This window comes from Centrocercus urophasianus, unplaced genomic scaffold, assembly GCF_019232065.1.
Source record: "Centrocercus urophasianus isolate 14NV4802_14NV808 unplaced genomic scaffold, USGS_Curo_1.0 seq_25, whole genome shotgun sequence".
Lineage (NCBI taxonomy): Eukaryota > Metazoa > Chordata > Aves > Galliformes > Phasianidae > Centrocercus > Centrocercus urophasianus.
In genome coordinates this window covers 16,920,000-16,938,976 of record NW_024884811.1, presented here as the reverse complement: position 1 = coordinate 16,938,976, position 18,977 = coordinate 16,920,000, and the positions used below count along the sequence as shown (strand labels likewise).

Genomic DNA, 18,977 nt, shown 5'->3' with positions numbered 1-18,977 from the left:
CTCATTCAGAAGACATACTTTTTCTTGCATGTCTTCCTCCAGGGCCTTGCGATGGATCCTGATATGCTAATTTATACATCCCTCTGCTTCTGACTGCCTTTCAGTTTCACCTTTAGTATGCAAATCTTCCCCCAAAACCATCAGACTACCATGTTTACTTTTCATGTGTTTATGCTTCCACTGAGTTTCAAGACCAATGCTTCAGAAAGGCATTAGTTCAGCCCCACCTGCACACAGTATTTTTTGTGGGGATGCATCACAAAATCTTTGCATGTCATGATTCCATCTTCTGTTCCACTTGCATGTGTAGCATTAGTCTAAGCTAGGTACGTGGTGGTGGAAGAAGGATTTTCAAAACAACAAGGTTTTAATTTGAATAGTATGACTCAACAGAAATTGTTTACCCACAGGTTCCTAGACAACTACATCTGTATCCATAGGCTGAGAAGTAATTAGAAAAAATACGTTTTTTACTTAATTTATGCTAGTCTTCCATAGGTGAGACAGTGCACACTCAGCAGTAGCTCATCTACACAGACATGCCCTTTTTTCAGAAATGTAGCTCCTTGAATTTAAATCCTTTTAAATCCAAATCTTTCAGCGGAGATTGCATGCTCACTTAACACTGAGTTTCTATGCTCATTTGTATGGATTACAGATCCAGATGATAAAAACAGAGTAATTGGAAGGTGTGTGTGCAGCCCAAAAGCACCCAAAAAAGTGCTCATTTCTCCCCTCCGACCACAAATACAAAGACTGCCAACCCATCTTCATTCAGGTGGATTTCCAACTCAGATTTTAGTGTCAGATGACTTAGAGTCTAAGACCTGTTCCTACAGTGACCTTTGTATATTTCTGTGTCTGCTCAAGTAGGCCTTTTGCCCTATTTCTTGTACTCAACTACCAATTTCTCTCAGTATCAGCAAGACTTAAAAAAAAACAAACAAAAAAAACCCAGAATTACCAGCTCAGATTGGGAATGTATAAAAAGATGCAAGAGCTTCTGATGAGCTAGAATATGAAGATACAGCTGTATTTTCTTTTTTATTTTTTTTTTTTTTTTTTAGGTTTTTAGTTTTTTTAGTTACAGTTACAGTTAATTTGTCTTGTTTCAGATCCAAACAACACATGATGTAAGTACCAAATATTGTTAAGGATTCGATTAATAGTTCTGGTTCTCAGATCTTTTGAAACCCCATTAATTGCTAGTAAACTGACCAAGGTTTTGCCTGTTCATTTTGTTAAGGTTTGTTTTTTTTTTTTTTTTTTTTTTTTCAATAGAGATGTATTTTCATTGATAAAAAGGATTTGATTCTTATATGTAGAGGTTAATTCTACCCTCCTGTTTTCTTTTGCTCTTCATATCATGAAAGGATAAATCATACCATACATAAGATGCTGAACTGATATAAAAATAATTTGGTCTGACAACGTAGGATCAAGTCTCAAGACTTTACATTGGCCAGCAATGTAAGAATTATTTTACCTAAACAGGAATAAAACACCGATCACCCTCTGCTGACCTCAGCTTATTAAGTTAAATGCACAGCTTTGAACTCCAAATGCTCTCTTAAACCAAACCAGACATCTCTTTCCAGCTTCCACTACAATTCCACTCATTGCTCAAAAACAAAGCACGGTACCAGGCAAATGACATAAATTTCTTACATGATCACAAACTGTGCAATTGTTCTGCCAAGCAATACCAATCAAAGAAGGCTTTCAAGGCCAAAGTAATTTAATAAGTTATCTGTGAATGAACAGAACTCACTGGAACTAGTTCCACAAGTAAAGTTACATAGAGATGTAAAGAGTTACAGGATGAGGCCCTGAGTCAGTTATTTTGATTCACACAAAAGTACAAGCAAAGCATATTCACTGTCTACGGGGAAGTGTTACCACACATGATAATGGTGTCTCCCATCACAGATATGCTTCCACGAGCTAAAAGTGTGGGTGATGAGCAAAGAGTTGAAGGAACATTCAGTGAATTGGACTAACCTGAAAAAGTAAAAAGCCATTAGCAATCCTGCTCCAAGTAAGGCACCCACGACTATTCCTGTAACTGCTGATTCTCCTAGACCACCTGCTTGAAAAATGGAAAAAACACCAATCAGAGTTCATAATGAGGACTATTTGCATTCACACATTGGAAAACACACATGACTAGGAAATGAATGACCAATACCAGATAATAAGTGAAGTCTTCAGAGTTTAAGACTCAGTGGGAATCTCTTCTACTCTAGTTCCTGACTGCTTATTTTTTGCCCCTGTTTTCCTTGCAGTTAAATAAGTAACCAAGATCAGTAACAAATAAAGTAAAAAAAGAGTCAAAAATAAAGATTATACACATGCTGTTAAGAAACTGGTCAGGACAGCTTGATCTGAATCATAACACAAACCAGGATTGCAGCATTGTGCACAACAGGAATCAGCCCTGGATATGCCTTTAGCCATTATAACAGAAACAATTCTATTTCATCTGGTTTAGGATCATGACCTGTCATTAGCCAGCTTATTAAAATGACTGATTACTCAACAGTATCAAGAATCTATGCCCTTTCAAGTTAAAACCACAGAAGCTTCTTCTTGTTCCATAGACACAGTGGGTACAGCAAAGCCCAAGTAGGGACTAGTCTTCTGCAAAGAAAATCATTTTTATGTGGATACAGCCTGCTCCCTTTTATCATGCCGATCTGAATTTTTGGAAAACGGAACCACAGAATGGCTTGGATTGGAAGGGGTCTCAAAGATCATCAAGTTGCCAAGTGCTCAATCATAGTCATAGAATGGTTTGGTTTGGAAGGGACCTTTAAGATCATAGAGTTCCAATCCCCTGCTATAGGCAGGGACACCTTCCTCTAGAACAGATTGCTCACAGCCCCCATCCAGCCTGGCCTTGAGTGCTTCCAGGAAGGGAGCATCCACAGGCTCACCGGGCAACCTGTTCTAGTGCCTCACCAACTTCACAGCGAAGAATTTCTTTCTGATATCTTGTCTAAATCTACCTTCTTCCACTTTAAAGCTATTTCCCCTTGCCCTATCACTATCTATCTGTGTAAAAAGTTGATTTCCCTCTTGTTTATAATTTCCCTTTAAATATTGAAAGTCTGTAATGGGGTGCCCCTATAGCTTTCTCTTCTCCAGATAGAACAAGCCCAGCTCCTTCAGTCTGTTTTCATGAGAGAGATGCCCCAGCCCTCTTAGTCAGAGAAATATTAAGGAAATTAAACTGCTCCTTCCTTTTATGTTATCCCTGAGCATTTGAGGGGTTTGTCTCTACACATCAGGATGTGCGCTTAAGGTCATCTGAAAATCCCCTCCCCTTCCCTCCCCTCTCCTCTCCTCTCCTCGCTAGTTGTCCCCTCACAATGCCTTCCAATAGCATTGAAAATCATGCTGCACTGGGTAAGTGAGCACTGGTAGAACTGAGCTCCACACCTGCTAATTGTTGATATAATTATTCTCTGTTCAGGGTTTCAGTTCTATCCTTCCTCATGGCTAAGACAGATTTTACCTTTTAACCCTTGGAAGGTCACAAAGCCTCAGGGTCTTGGGCTGCGCCTCAAGCAGGCACTACAACAACTATCACATTTAAATTCAGGAAAGTGATTCAGAACACATACTACCAGAGGCTGCAAGACTTTGGCTTCACAAAGAATCAGCAGAGGGACACACTCATGATGTCCGACTTAAGACGACTGTGCTAAGCAGTTTAATAAAGCCTGTTACGCTGCTTCACTACAAGGATTCGTCTTCTGACAGCTGCACAGAAGCATTAAGTCTCTAAACTTACATGATTTACAAGGTGTATTGTTTGTGTGCTCCGAAACTCGGCTTTCATCTATTCTCAGCCTGCCATGATTCCAAGGGTATTTCACATTTGATCGAATTTCAAAACGCCCCTGCTTTCCATAGTAGTCTCCGATCACCTATGCAAAAGGAAAGGAATGAAAGATTTTATTATCACATTAGAGAAGTAAAACAAAAAGGAATGCTGCGCCAATTGCTTGGACTCCTGTGTCTGAATGCTGAATCACAAAGGATGTGGCTGAAGGGGTCTTTGGGAAGTTATGCAGTCCATGCTCTGCTTCAAGGCAGAATCAGCTGAACAAGAGCATTCCTGAAAGATGTTTATCCAACCTGCTCTTCAAAGCCAATGAAGTTGGAGATTTGACATTTTCCACAGGCAGTCATTCCAGAAATTATCTTTCCCATCACTGACTTTCCCTAGCATGTAAGCAAAAACTCCCTTCTTGCAATTAGCCATCACTACTTATCCAATTACCAGTCGACATAGAGACTCTTCCTGAAATATCCTTTTGCATACTCACAGACACTTACCTTTCTACCCTCAGTCTTTTTTTTTTTCTGTATAAACCCAGCTCACACAAGGTGTTGTTCTTTTTTGTTTGTTTGTTTGTTTTTGTTTTTTAAACTCTTTCATATTCCTTCTTGAAAGCTCTCCTTGACCTTTCTTCAAATCCTCCATAGCAGAATGAATGCTCAGGACTGTCATGAGACCGGGAGAAAGCACTTAAAATATTTTGCATGTTAGACTTCTCTATTTTGTAAGGTCTAGGAGATACACGATCAATTTCAGTTATCTCTTTAGATCTTCTGCAGAACTACTACAGAGCCAGTCATTCTGTACCTTCTACTTCTGCTGTTGTCTGTATTTACTCAGGAAGGCTATTTTATGCTTATCATCCTGGTAGCAAGGTCTGTTATTTCAGACCAGTCCATTGAGATGATTCACAATTTCAGTCCCATCCCCAATTGTAAATTCAGGGTTTAATTCAAAGTAGCATGCTTTGGATCTACTGCAAAGTTGCAGGATTAAACTGTGCTAGTACTAGGTAACTCATCTGAAAATAATTCCAAAAATTATTTTCACAGTAGTAAAGGAAAAAGTCCAAATATGATAACACTGAAATAGCAACAACAGCAGAAACACATCAACAGTATTAGTCTATAAATATCTATAAATATCTATTAAGATAGAACTAGGTTTTAGAATTATAGTTTTCAAATTAAAGACACTGATACACTGCTCCAGACTTTTACTTAAACTCTTTTTTGAAGAGGAAGAGTTAAAAGACAGATAACATATGCCCTGGTTATAAAGGAGTTCATTTATCTTCCAGTATTTCATCTGGAGTTAAAAACTTGTAAGAAATCTGCTGCATTGGCAGGCAACAGATTTAATTGGGAGATTGTTTAATTTGTCAAATTGGTGTGGGGGAGTTCTCCTGTATCATCAGGACTTAGAAAATGAGAAAGCATGCAGGAAGGGTTAAGAACAATAAATAGCTATGAAGAGACACCAAACAGATTCAAATCAGAAATAGGATACAGATTTTCAAGAAGTAAAAGCGGTTAAACATTGACACATGCATTGAGGGAGTTTGGGAGGCAGCTCTTCATTGTCTCCAAACAAAAAACGAGTGCCTGTTGCAGTGCAAGCACTACCCATGGTAAACTGCAGGGCTCCACGCAAGGGTTAACAACCCACACACCTGCAGCGAAGATCTGTTGGAACAGGTATTCTGTTGTTTTACCAGGACCTTTCAGATTTAAATTCTGAATAATCCTGGAGAAAAGCTCTGCCCAAAAGGATTAACCTGGCTCGGCTCAGTTGAGAAATAAAAGTTCATGTACTGGCATAGCAGAAACTGGCAAAATTAATAAAACAAGAATCAATGAAACAGTATTTCTAGAGTGAGGCACAGGGACAAAAATAAATGTAGCAAATACAAATAATAAGTAATCACACATAAAGTATGCTACTTGTATGTATATGCATCATAAAGTAGAAGAGAAATTAAAATGAGCAACATATTAAAAAAGGTAATATGAAAGAAGTAGAAGATTAAAACTGCAAAGGAAAGAACAATAGAAGGCTAAGAGCAGGAGATTAAACTGATAAAGAGGATAAAGAATTAATGGGCTGAACAAACAGAAAAGACACAAGTTGTTCACACCAGCCTTATCCCAACTAATCTGTACTCCTAACTTCATTTAATGATGATCAGTGATTTGTTGGTGGCGCCCAGGGCTTGACACTGGGGCTGCTTCTAATTAACGCCTTTATTAATGATCTTGATGAGGGTATTGAGTGCACCCTCAGTAAGTTCACAGACAACACCAAGTTGGGAGGGAGTGTTGATCTGCTTGAGGGGAAAAAGGCACTACAAAGGGACATGGACAGAATGGATCGATGGGCCAAGGTAAACCAAATGAATTTCAATAGGGCCAAGTGTCAGGTCCTGTATTTTGGTCTCAACAACCCCAGGCAACCCTGCAGGCTTAGGGAGAAGTGCCTGGAAAGCTGCCTGATGGAATGGGAACCTTGGTGTACTGATGGACAGTCAGCTGAATATGAGCCAGCAGTGGTGCCCAGGAGGCCAAGAAAGCCAATGGCATCATGTCTTGTATCAGGAATGGTGTGGTGAGCAGGACTAGGGAAGTCATTCTGCTCCTGTACTGGGCAGAAAGCACATTGAGTACTGTACAGAAAGGACACAGGTGCTGGAGCAGGTCCAAAGAAGGGTAACAAGGCTTGTGGAGGATTTGGAGAATGTGTCCTATGAGGAGAGACTGAAAGAACTGGGGATGTTTAGTCTGAGGAAGAGGAGGCTGAGGGGAGACCTTATTGCTGTCTTCCAATATCTGAAAGGTGATTGCAGTGAGAGTTGGGCTGGTCACTTCTCACTGGTGACAGGATGAGGGGAAATGGCCTCAAGCTGCACCAGGGGAGGTGTAGGTTGGATATCAGGAAAACTACCATTACTGAAAGGGTTAAGCATTGGAATAGGATCCCCAGGGAGATGATTGAGTCACTATCCCTGGATGTGTTTAAAATCCATTTGGACATGATTTAGCAGAGGATTGTTAATTAGGGTAGTATGGTTAGGTTGTGTTTGGACTCGATAATCTTTAAAGTCTTTTCCAACCTGAGCAATTCTGCAATTCTATGATTAGTCCTACCTCTGACAGTGCCTGCAGTTTACTGCTGGAGTTTTTCAATCATTTTTACACAAGAAAATGCATGAGACATCCTTACTCATGCGAAAAGGCTTCTTGAATTTGTTTTTGCTGCTGGACTGACAAAAATAATAATTTCACCAGACTCCACATAGAGAAAGTCCAGCTCAGTCTGACTACTGATTCACTTTTGAGCTTGCTGGGCTCTTCATGAAGATGAAGAGCAAAAGATTACGAGCAAAACTTATGTTGATGTTTACTTTGCAGCTAACAGCACAACTACCTGAAGCTGTATACTACAGCTTGAATTAGGGCCGTGCATTAATAAACAACCCAGCTATGCTGGGTGCAACTGGTGCTATTCTGTATAGGCTGTTTTTCACTTCTGTTTCTACTCCTCCTTCTGTATCCAGTGGAATAACCCAAGTGTGGCATATGTTGTGCCCAATGGTCCTTCTTACCACTGAGTAAAAGGACTTAAATATTTTAAACAATAATTTCTTATATTCACAATTTATTAGGCTTTGCTAGCATATCAGGTTTCATCTTTTAAATTTTAAAGACTAGCATAAAGTGAAGAAATACATTGGAACTATCAAAGAATTTTTAAGTTTAAAAATTGTTTACAATAATTACTTCAAGAAGTTTTTTTAAAGAAATGATATGGGCTGCAGATTGACATGGTTAAGCAATACTATTTTAATGTATATATTTAACAGACAGATGCCCTCCAAGTAAACAGATGACAGGCTGTTTTCTTACCTCCTGTGTGCCAGCCTCTGGGTCCGTCATTGCAATCACTGAGAAATCCCCGTATCTGTCCCCATTGGCATCAATGGACACCTGCCCTGCAATGCCTAAAGAATGGCATGTAAGGAATTAGAAAATTAATTAGTTAAAATACTGAGCCTTTCCAAGGAAAACAAGAAAACAGTGGACAGGTTTTTACAGACTGATATGACAGGAAATCTCATCAGTCTCCCAGCATTTTTGTTGGCATTCCAAAAGAAATTGTAATTTCATCTCAGTGTCTGCATTCCTGAATTCTTAACATTTCTCCTTTTTAAATATCAAATGTGTGAGCCTGTTTGGGGAATATGTGAGAAAAACCTCATCCAGTAAGCTGGCATGCAAGAACACTAATACACTTAATGTGGGTTATTTACAGAGCCCTGAAACATCTATCGATGCCTCAATAAGAGGCCAGCTCATGTGTGGCAGAGAACTCAGCGGCACAGCCCTATGTTCTACAGACTTACAGAGTTGCTGCATGCATAGAGACAGTTCAGAGTTGTTTCCACCTGATGGGATACTGAAGGAGTGAGGATAGGAGGCACCATGTGCATTATGCATGCATTAAATCTTGCATTTGTTTACACAGGATTGCCTGTACAATATGTTTGTGCTTTATAGTTTAGACCCAAGTTCATTTCCTTCTTTTACAAGCCTGAGGGAAAGATCTGATATTCCCTCAGGTTAGATCCCAGTCTTGCTCTACAGACTTCAACAGCATTCAGACTTTTAAAACTAACTTGACAGATTATGGCACTGTCCCAAGCAGCCCTTCAGAGAATGAAGTCACATTCAAAATTCTGCACGTGAAATCACGTCTGAATCCTGATGATTTCAGTACTTATTTTTGATTATGAGGAATAAATTAAACATTCATTATAAATTTTTCTAGTCTTGAAGCACCATCTCTGCCTTCAACTACCATTCATATTCCAGGAAACTCTAGGAAACTTGGAATCACAGACTCACAGGATAACTTGGGTTTGAAAGAACTTCAGGAGGCTTCTTGCGCAACATTCAATTCAGAGCAAAGTCAGACAGCAATTCAGAATGGGCTGCTCATGGCTTGGCTCTACCTGATTTTGAAAACTTCCTTGGACGGAAACTGCACAACACCTCTGGGGCAACCTGTCGAATTTTTAACTGTCATGATGAAAATACATTCAGTCTGATCCTCTTGTATGTGTATGCTCTTGCCTTTGATGAACACGGCGCCACCTTCTTGCTGTGTGGGGTGACAGAGCTGACCAAGCACTGACACTGGTTGCCCAGATAGGTTGTGGAACCTACACCAAAAGCCACCTGGGCATGGCCCTGGGCAAGCTGCTCTGGGTGTTTCTGCTTGAGCTGGGGTTAGGCCATATGGATCCAGAGGTCTGCTGACTTCAGCCACTCTAGGATCTGTATAAATCAAACAGGTCCTTGAAACCCACCAAAAAATACCTGTTAGCTTTGATGAAGCTCCAGCCTAACTATAATGAAGACACTCGAGACTTTGCTGTTGCACTTCGTCACCCTAGATATTCTAAAATGTGATCCACTGCCTGACACCAAATACAGCCACTTACAGCAGTGCAAGTTAAACAGGCATCAGTTTACAGCCATGCTACACCAATTACATGACTGAGCCACGAAGTAGAGAATCAGCTTCTCAGTGACTGTTAATCAGAAAAGAGAGGTCAGGTACTCAGCTAGAGCATAATTTCCCTTCAACCTAAAAATATTAGATATGCAACAGGTTAACACACATCTATTTATCTTTTCCCTGTTGAGATGCCAAGAGGGTTTCAACATACTGTGATTTTCAGAATATTCAGTGTTCACCAAAAGAGTTACTGTCAAGCAAGTATTTTTTTAGTATAACAGTAAAGCAAAACTGGACAACTGGAAATTTGATTACTGCAGGAATGGGTATAATCGCTCAGCTACTGAATAACTGAAAGCGGCCACCACAAAGAGCTGCAACAGCATTGCCTACACAGCTGTCTGGTTTCTACATCTGATAGAAGACATTAACTGGGCCAGACACCTCCCTGACCTAAGAAAGACAGGACAGGATTATTAGAAATAAGTACCAGAACTTGCAGAAACTAAAATTCCTATGGGATTTTTAATGGGAAACACTTGTATGTTACTTTCCATCTGAATCAAAGAGTATGAAATTTTAATATTTCCTGCAACATTCTTCCTTAAGAAATGTTTTTAGAAATTTTTAATTAATGAAGAACTGTGTTTCAATCCAGGTAGGAGAATTTTATCTGGGCTCTCTTTATTTCATTACATTACATACTTACATATAGACAATTCTGTTATTTTTTAGATGATATTACAAGGAAAAGAAAATATTCTCCACAAAATGTTTCTGCAGTCATATCATGGTGTCTCTGACAATTAAGCACTAAGCAATCATTTGATCACCTCAGCCATACCCTTTTCTAAGCAAACAATGTCATCTGTGCAGATGTTGCTGGCAGAAGTATATGATGCAGAAAAAGGCATCCTCACCCTGCTGGATTTCTGGGGGGCGTCACCTAATACAGAATGAGGTAAAATGTAAAATGAGGTGCCCAGGCAATCAGATATCTAGATGCCACCGGTTAAATGAGTATCCTTAATGCAACCAGAGCTCTGATTGTCAAGGCCTACAAAAGCAAATTACAAACTTTCAGTCCTGCAGTAGACTCTGGTGAGAATATAGAATTATAGAAGTATTTAGATTGGGAAATATCCTTAAGATCAAGTCCAGCCATCAAACTGACACAACCAAATCTCCTTTAGCGTTGTCCCACATACAAGTGGATGGACAACATTCTGCAATTCACTTCAGAGAAGAGCTTAATGGTAGAACAAAGGATGGCTTGCAAGACAACAAATTGAAGATCTCTTTCAAAAGCAGGTTTATTTTTGTAAATTACACCCGGTAAAGTACTGCCAGAGAAGAAATGGCAATGTGCATTTTGACCTTTTCAACCAAAACCTCTCAGCTCACCTGGACAGCTACATTTTCAGTATACCTTTGACAAGTCACCCAGAAACAACAAATTGGTTTTCAGAAGCAGGGGAAGAGAACATGTGCTCCTGTCAGATTTTACAAGTCAGGTGTGAGAATCAGACACATAACCTCCAGGAGCACATAGTACTATAAAATAATAGTATGGGCACAACAGCTGGTGGCTTCCTGGAGCAAAAAAGTGAGCAAGAAAATAGGCTGTGCTAGAGTATCTGTTCACATGCAGTACAGTCAAACCATGAGCACAGTGTAGCCTAACCATGAACTGCATCCTGAGACACCAGAATCCATCCTTAAAATTGTGTGTTCTGGGAAGTCATAAGTTCCAAGGGAGGTAGTGACACATTCAGCAAAATCTCCAGCTTATGCAGGGCTCTTTGTGGGATGACTGCAACCATTGTAATTTAAAGCAGATCTTATGTTACCTTAATCCATGCTGGGGGCCATTCTCCCTTTTGGTTAGATCACTTTCAGAAACAGAAATGAGTTTTGGAGCTGCTGTGCTTCTGGCCTTCCTTCACAATGTCCACTAGTGACATAGTTAGTGCACTCTAAGAGTATCTGGCTACCAAGTTTTTCTTACATGTTTAATTATTCACTTCTTATCTAAGGGAAAGGTTTCTCTCTCTTAGGGATTTCCATAGGAAATCTTGCCAATTATAAAGCAAAAGACTATTTTGTGATATTGGAATATTACGAGATGAATGAGAATATTACATGATGGATGAATTCAACGACATCACACTCAACCTTCAATTTATGATGATCCTCACTTGGCAAAAGCTCTCACATGGCTTTGCATTAATGGGATGACATTCATTTGCCAGTTGCAGCACATAATCTCAGCCTACAGGATTAGTAGTGCTGCTGCCTCCGTGATAACATGCACAGCTCCTGAAAGGAGGAAAATCCTTCTAGGGCCCAAAAGAGCCCTGGCAAGAAATAACAACAACAAAAAACCTGGCATCTCCTTGCCCTGATACATTCCCAGGCTTTAAGATTGAAAAAAAAAGGTCAAATGGAAAAAATGAGGCAATCTCAGAGCTAATAGATACACAAGAGTAAAGTGAGCAGTTGTAATCTTTTCAAAAACAAAGAAAGCCTGAGAAAATTATTGGTATTTCTTTACAACATCTGTGAGGGTCATTAAATTGTTAGGAGTTTTTAAGCTGAATAAGACCTCTAGGGTCAGTGCAAAAAAAGTTCAGACTGGTAAAAAATGCGAGCTAGTCTTAAAGATCTTTATAGTTTCACACAGATATCTTCCTCTTTCTTAAGAGTGGAACAGGCACTAGTCCTTATTCTGCACACAAAAAAGACCTGATTTTTTATTTTTTATTTTTTTACTGTGAAAGCTGGCTTTCTACCTATATTCTTACCTTCATATGTCCTATTACGTGTTTGCTGAACAATTTTTTCCCCGTCTTTCTTACTGAAACCAAACTTCAGGACTTCCTGTAAAGCCAGAGCATAAAGAAGAATAGCATCGTGGAATCCTTCCACAAACATGTTCACCTAAAAAAAAGAAGAAAAAAAAGCAATGGCAATTGACACATGAAAAAGCATGTGTTCCCAGTGAAACCAATTATCTGCAGAGAATTTCCAAATTAACTAAAACAACAAATTTGGAGGGTGGTTTTTTGTTTTTGTTTTTGTTTTTTCCAACTGTGAGCACATGAAGGAATGCCTCTCAAAGAAAAAATGCGAGAACATTTTTGAATGAAAACAGCTTTTTTTGAATGAAAACAGCTTTTGAAAAGAGTTAACCACTATCTGCTATTCCAAACATTCAAAATGTGCTTTAATATTGTGTCTGAATAGTTCTGCAGATAGGGAGGAAATTTTCTGATCCTGGTTTCTATGCCCAGCCACACAAATTCTGTGGTTGCCCATGTGAATTTCTCTAACTAAGATGCTGAGTGCCTTCACCCCACAGCACTAAGTATGACCTTCTCCCGCAGCACAGAGTCCTTAGCAACTCTGCATTGAGAAGTATGTTCCACCATGAATTTTTTGGAGCACGCAACTAGTGGATTCACTTGTTTAATGATTACCACTTCCACTTCTGGCCCCTGTTCAGCTGAGCATTTCTCCAATAGCAAATGAACAATGTAGGAAACTGTTTACCCTCTACAGTAATGCATTCTCTGAAACTGCCAATAGAAGTTTCCTTTTGTTTTTTTTTTCTTCCACTGCGTGACATTAACAGAATGAAATGTTGCTTTCTAACTCACATAAAGTATCAGTGTGCCAAACCATTTCTGTCTCCCACATGTCAACACAAGCAGTCCCGTAGTTTTTGGTCTGCATCATGGTGAGAAACAACAAGTTAAAAGCAGAATCCTGCAGAAACATTACAGGTTTGTATGCAAGAGTCTGGTCTGCTTCAGTGATGAAGCAATGAATTATTATTACCAGACACATGTGGCTTGAGCAGCTCAGGTATTTCTGTCCTGTAGGCAGCAATTCACATCTCAATCTGGCTTGGTGTAACATAATTCAGAAAGATTTATCTTTTCAGCTGGAAGAATAATGTCCTCATTCACTCATAGTTTCTCTGCAATGGAAAAGTTCCTGATGTACTAAAACTAGCATAGGCCTAAGTACAGATTGCACCATATAATGGGGTCTCTTATTGCCATTTCCAGGGAACAACACATTTCTGTAAATAATCTGGACAGAAAGACTAAGCTTATCTTCCACTGCAGTATATTGACAGAACAAAAATATTGCTAAATAAAGTTGCTGAATACTCAAACTCCCACAGTTTTAGTTAGGCACTGAAAAAGTTAAAAGATAAAAAAATGCAGACAGTTAAGTAAATAACTGCCCCACAGATAAAGAGCATTACACAGCTGATTGGCTGAGCTGAACTAACCAACTCCTGGTAATGTAATTACATGCAAGACATTCCTTCACTCTTAAACCAGTTGCCAACAGTAAGGAGAATTTCAGAATTATTTACTGATAATACAAAAGTTTATATTTCTCTGACATTTAAAATTGGACTTCTAGATAAGTCTGGCCTATGTTTCATTAAGAAAATGCACCACAACTGCAGGGGAAAAGCCAATAGTGCTACCCAAGGCAGAGAACAACTTAGCTCAGTCTGAGAGCCAAAGACTAATTGGCAGCTGCAGCTACTTTGACCTGAAGAGAAAGGATGAAAGAAAAGGTGAAAGTCAGGATTTTGGTGTAATAACAAAAGCTGATAGACAGAGTGCAGACAAGGACAAACTTTGCCAGTGAGGGGGGATAATATTTCAGGATTAAAAAACAAAACAAAACAAAAAAAACCCACAGAGCTCAACAACTGCGTTATATGCCAGCCTCAGAGCCCAAGTGGCCAGTGGATAGTCAAACATGGGCTTTATTGATGTGACACTCATTCTCTTAGGGAGAGAAATGAGTCCATTTAGCTGCTTTACCTCCCTGTTGGGTGATTTACAGCTTGTGGCTGGCACCAATTTCAAGGAAAGTTAGTTTGTTGCTTCCTTTGTCCATGGCAAAGACCTCTCAGTGTAACACAGCAACCTTCAAAATCCATTTTGTCAGCTAACTTGCTCGATCTCCCCTTGCAACTGGCCTGAAAATCCTCCTGTAGACTCTGCAGACTTCCCAGATGAGTGCTGGCAAATCTCACTTAGCAGTTTGGAGAGCTATTGCAGCAGACACCTGCTTTGCCTCTTGCTCAAAAACCCTCATATTTCAGGGGAAAAATCACACTGAAAAATCATCAGAAGATCATCTGTTCCGTCTCAAAGCTTATCCTGCACAAACCCCATCATTTTACCTTTCATTATAAAGCAAGGTAAAACTGGTAACCTATATCATTTTACATCTTTTCCTAAAACAATACTATTCAATAATTATAGCTTGAAAGCACTTCCAATTAAAGCTGTATGTTGGGCATGCTGACTACTTTCATATTATTCCAGTAACATTTTCAAGCACCAGTTCTTGAAAGGAGACACAGCATACCAAAAGGGCATAATGTTTTCTTCCCTTTCACCCTACTCTATCACTTATAAGTTGCCATGCTCCTACACAGAGACAGGGTTGCAGGATGTGCAGGAGTACTCTAACCTACAACGTACACAATACTTGAAACAGGAAGAATTTTACAAAGATCAGTAACGCTGAGAGTTTTTAAGGGCTTGTTGTTCATTTGTTCCCTCTTCTGTCTGCCCAGAGCTTATTCAGGTCCATTTTGCACTCCTGTTCACTTTTGACTAAGATTGTTTACAACAGACCCTTCAGAATAAAAAGAGTGCAAAGACTGTGCCAGACTGTGCATGATACCACCTTCGATTTACTAGAGCAGTGTCCCAAGCCAGATAGTTCCAGGAGTTCCTTCTCGGACAATAATAACTCTGAGTGTTACTATACCTCATGTATCTCATTGGTACAAAGGCTTTTCTTTATTATTCTCCATTTTCTTTTTTAAATGTGACTTTTGTTTTACATTTAGTCTGAATTTTGGCTATCAGAAATGATTAAGCAGACTATTTCCTCTCAACAGTTTTTTACACTTTTTGGCCTGAATTTATTGGTATTCCAGAATATCTGGCAGTAAGAACAAATACTTGTGAAAAACAAACCCCAACAACGAGCTCAAAACCCTCCTTCCTTCAGTGCAAGAAATACACAACCATGAGAAAAAGGATTAAAAAGAGCTAGAGGAGTTCTGCATTTTGTGTCAAACTGTTAAGTCAAGTCATTGTGGAGACATCTTCACAGGTTGCTTCAGTTACAGTCTCCACAGTAACTAATAATCTGTAATTCAACATTAGACAGACCTCGGGATGAAACTACACAGATTAAAAAAAGGCATTAATATTAATATATTAATAGGCATATTAATATATACAGTAATCTTATAGGTAATTAAAGCTCTAATAAAAATATTTTTTGATAAGATTTTCCATTTTGGTTTATGCTTTTAATTTTGTTGTTGTTTTTAATTAAAGCTGAGCTTCAAATGTTGTGACTGTAATTTGAATATCAGGTCTATTAAAATAGTGCTGGCTCCAATCTCTACTGCACAGCAAAGCCATCCAACCATGCGTGTCATCAGGCAGCACTGAACTTCTCTGGAGGCTGCAGTGCAAATAAGTGGAAGGCCTCTGCCAAGATATATTCCCTGTTACTTTCACACTTGATTCAGGGTAAAATACAACTAATGAGCAGATCCTTTCTACTCCAATTAACCATATTTTGTCAGAAAAGAATTTTAAAAAAATCACATTAATTTTATGCAGTTCAAAGTTATATAGTTCCCCAAGCAGCTATAGTGTGACCACACAATCCATATATACCAAGGTGTTAACAACATACACAGCAATGCAAAATAGTACCGACATGGAAGACAGCCAAGCTGCAACTATGCAGGTCCTATAATTTTCCATACCCTGCTCTCTTGACTGTTAAGTAACGTTATTCTCTTCCATCTGAAACTGCTGAGATCTGAATCCAAACAATTAGAGTAATTTACACCACTTCAGAGCAAGGTAGGGGAGTAATGATGATCATTACTACCTCTCAGTGCAAAAACAAATACCTAGCGTTCCCCAAAGCAGATGTTTGAATCTACCTCCCTGTACATTCACAGGGATTTTCCAGTTGTTGGACTACCGCCCCAGCCAGAACTAGTGAGTACTCTGCAGGAACTGCATGGAACATACCCAGACTTTTTAATCCTTCTTCAGCAACTCAACTGTAACAACTATTCTTATTTTATGAGTTTTTCCAAGAAACCTTCATGTTGTTCACTTTTCTACATCCATTCCTGGATGTCTAACTCTGGTCATCTTCTGCTGAATGACTCACAGTCCAGCAACACACTCTTCAGAAATTTTTGAACTGTAACTTCTATTTGCTGATACTGTGCTATTGCCACAGGTGCTGTCACAGCTATAATTACAGAAACCTGCCTTCTCCAGACAATGCTATTTCCTCAATAATAATTCGTAACTGCAAAGCACACATGGCGTTATGCCAAATTCTGGGCAACACAGATGTAACCAAGGAGAAACTCTTAATGTAGCTGCTGATACCAACTCTGTGTAAATATATAAGCTGGCACGTACTCAAGAAGTCATTATACCAGAGCTTAGGACTTGGTTGTCAAAAGGACAAATAATTTTCCAAAGCCTCATTTGTAATTTTGGGCTGGATTCTACATCACATCTTAGAAGAGGATGATGAGCATTCCCAAGTGTGAGGAGATGTCATATAGCAATAAATCATCCTGCTTACTTTATTCAAACACTGTTGCATTTCTCAATGGATCATGAATTCAGACTTTTACAGGAAGGTGATGTGCATGCAGAAATCCAAATGGGCCTTTTTATACAGAGGTGCACGCTATTCTGTTAGAGAATTCTGCAAAGTTAGGATCACACTGCTTTAAAATTACAGGTTAAAATATCAGCCTCGACAAATTTATTAGCACTGCACTTGAACAAAACATCACTTCCCTTTAACCTTAAGAAGGCTTTTTCCAAGTATATTGCCTGCTCTTCTACATCTCCTGGTATTGGTACAGTGGTGATGCTGACTGCACTGGAGACAGAGATGTGAGCCTGTCTCTAATGCATGACACAAGAGTTTTCAGTTTCAAGTGTAAGAGAGAAGACTCAGGTGGATGAAATAGGAATGTGAGTACCCCTGAGACTGAGCAGTGTAATGCAGCAAATCTGCTGCTGACCACCAGCATGAAAGAGCCTGAAAGCATCATTTTAGAGACAAAATATTTAGACAGATCCCAGCTTCTACTGATTCTTGCAATTGCATCTACTCTCAGTTGCAGGAGAAAGGGCAACAAAATTCTCTCCTAGATTTTCTTCCTGCCCAGATGATTAGCTAGGGCTGGCTTGCTATGCCAAACCCTTGTTCCACCAGTCAAGGGGATGCTTCCCCTGACTTATCACCTGCAATACAGTGAAAAATTGCCACCCAATTCAAAGCCTGATGCAAACCAGAAACTGGTCCATTGTTCAACAATGAAATAAAAGAAATGTATTTTTATTTTCTTTTTGTTAATTAATAACTAGTGTCTGGAATTTACTTAAAAAAGAAAAAGCCTCTAATTTCAGATAGGATTTTGTCAGTTAAGTTTATTTTCTTGATAGGGGAAGAAAACTAACCACAGAGCCATCTCTCTGCTTTTCTATCTCCTCCTCATTCTTTATGTTCTCTTCCTTGTCTTGCTTAATATCCCATTCTTGAAAAACTGGGAGATTTACTTACTGTCATCCAGCCAGAGCAGCCACAAGCTGCTCCTTTGTTTCAGCAGTGAATTGAAGCAGAGACCTATTCAGTTCTAGACTGCAGGAGAGCCTCACTGTAAAACTTTGGTGCTGCACGATGCAGCCCAGCCAATGTGCAAGTGCACAATGGAGGAGCCCCACCACCACGCTGCTTCTGAGAGTTGCCCATTGTTTGCTTATTTATTGCTTGCAACCCTCTTGCATCATCATCTAGGAAATAGCTTTAAACACCTAGTGACTGCTGCCAACAGGCTGCACAGAGAGCTTTCCAGATGTAACCCAAACCTGCTCTTTCCATTAAATACAGGCACGGGAATCTCCAGCTCAGCAGATTAGATAGAGCCTTACCCACAGTCAATGCACGTAAAGGCGCTCTCACTGTCACTGCTGAACTTTGGACCAAACCCTGCGGTCTGACATCACCCAACCCAGGACTTTCCGCAGATCTCCAGGAGCACAGCCAGAGCACAGGGATGGCGAGTGAGAATTGCCCCAGTCTGGGGATCAAGAACACTTCTGGAGACCTGGAGACAGACTTCCCCCCCTGCAATCCTCTATGGGCTTAATTTCTGGCTCTGCCAAACATGCACACTGATTTCATCAGCAAGCTGATTTCAGCCACTTTACCCATCTGTAGTTTGGATTCTACATTGTGTTTTAATGCTGTTCCCGAAGGAGTACAACTGCTATAGCCGTTACGCAGCACTGCTTTGTATCAGAACTGAGCTACCTCCAGAATAAACATTTAGGGGAATTTTTCCTTTATGTATAGTTTACATACACAATATTCATGTATTTAACATTTCTCCAAGGACTCCAAGCTCCCTATTGAGGCAGAGTATGTATTAATGGATTCCCACAGCTAAGGTGGAATACATCTCACCATATTCACAAGAAATTTCTAAATGTAATTGATC

The 18,977-nt window shown here is 39.5% G+C and overlaps 1 protein-coding gene across 1 annotated transcript in view; it reads right to left on the bottom strand.

Annotated features, from left to right (window-relative positions):
- NPR3 (natriuretic peptide receptor 3) overlaps positions 1 to 18,977 on the bottom strand; it is a 42,187-nt gene that overhangs the window by 2,968 nt on the left and 20,242 nt on the right. The window contains exons 4-7 of the mRNA XM_042825730.1: positions 12,169 to 12,304; positions 7,750 to 7,844; positions 3,797 to 3,932; positions 2,002 to 2,089 (exon numbers count right to left, since the gene is read on the bottom strand). Coding sequence (XP_042681664.1) covers positions 2,002 to 2,089; positions 3,797 to 3,932; positions 7,750 to 7,844; positions 12,169 to 12,304 — 455 coding nt within the window. The remainder of the gene's footprint in view (positions 1 to 2,001; positions 2,090 to 3,796; positions 3,933 to 7,749; positions 7,845 to 12,168; positions 12,305 to 18,977) is intronic.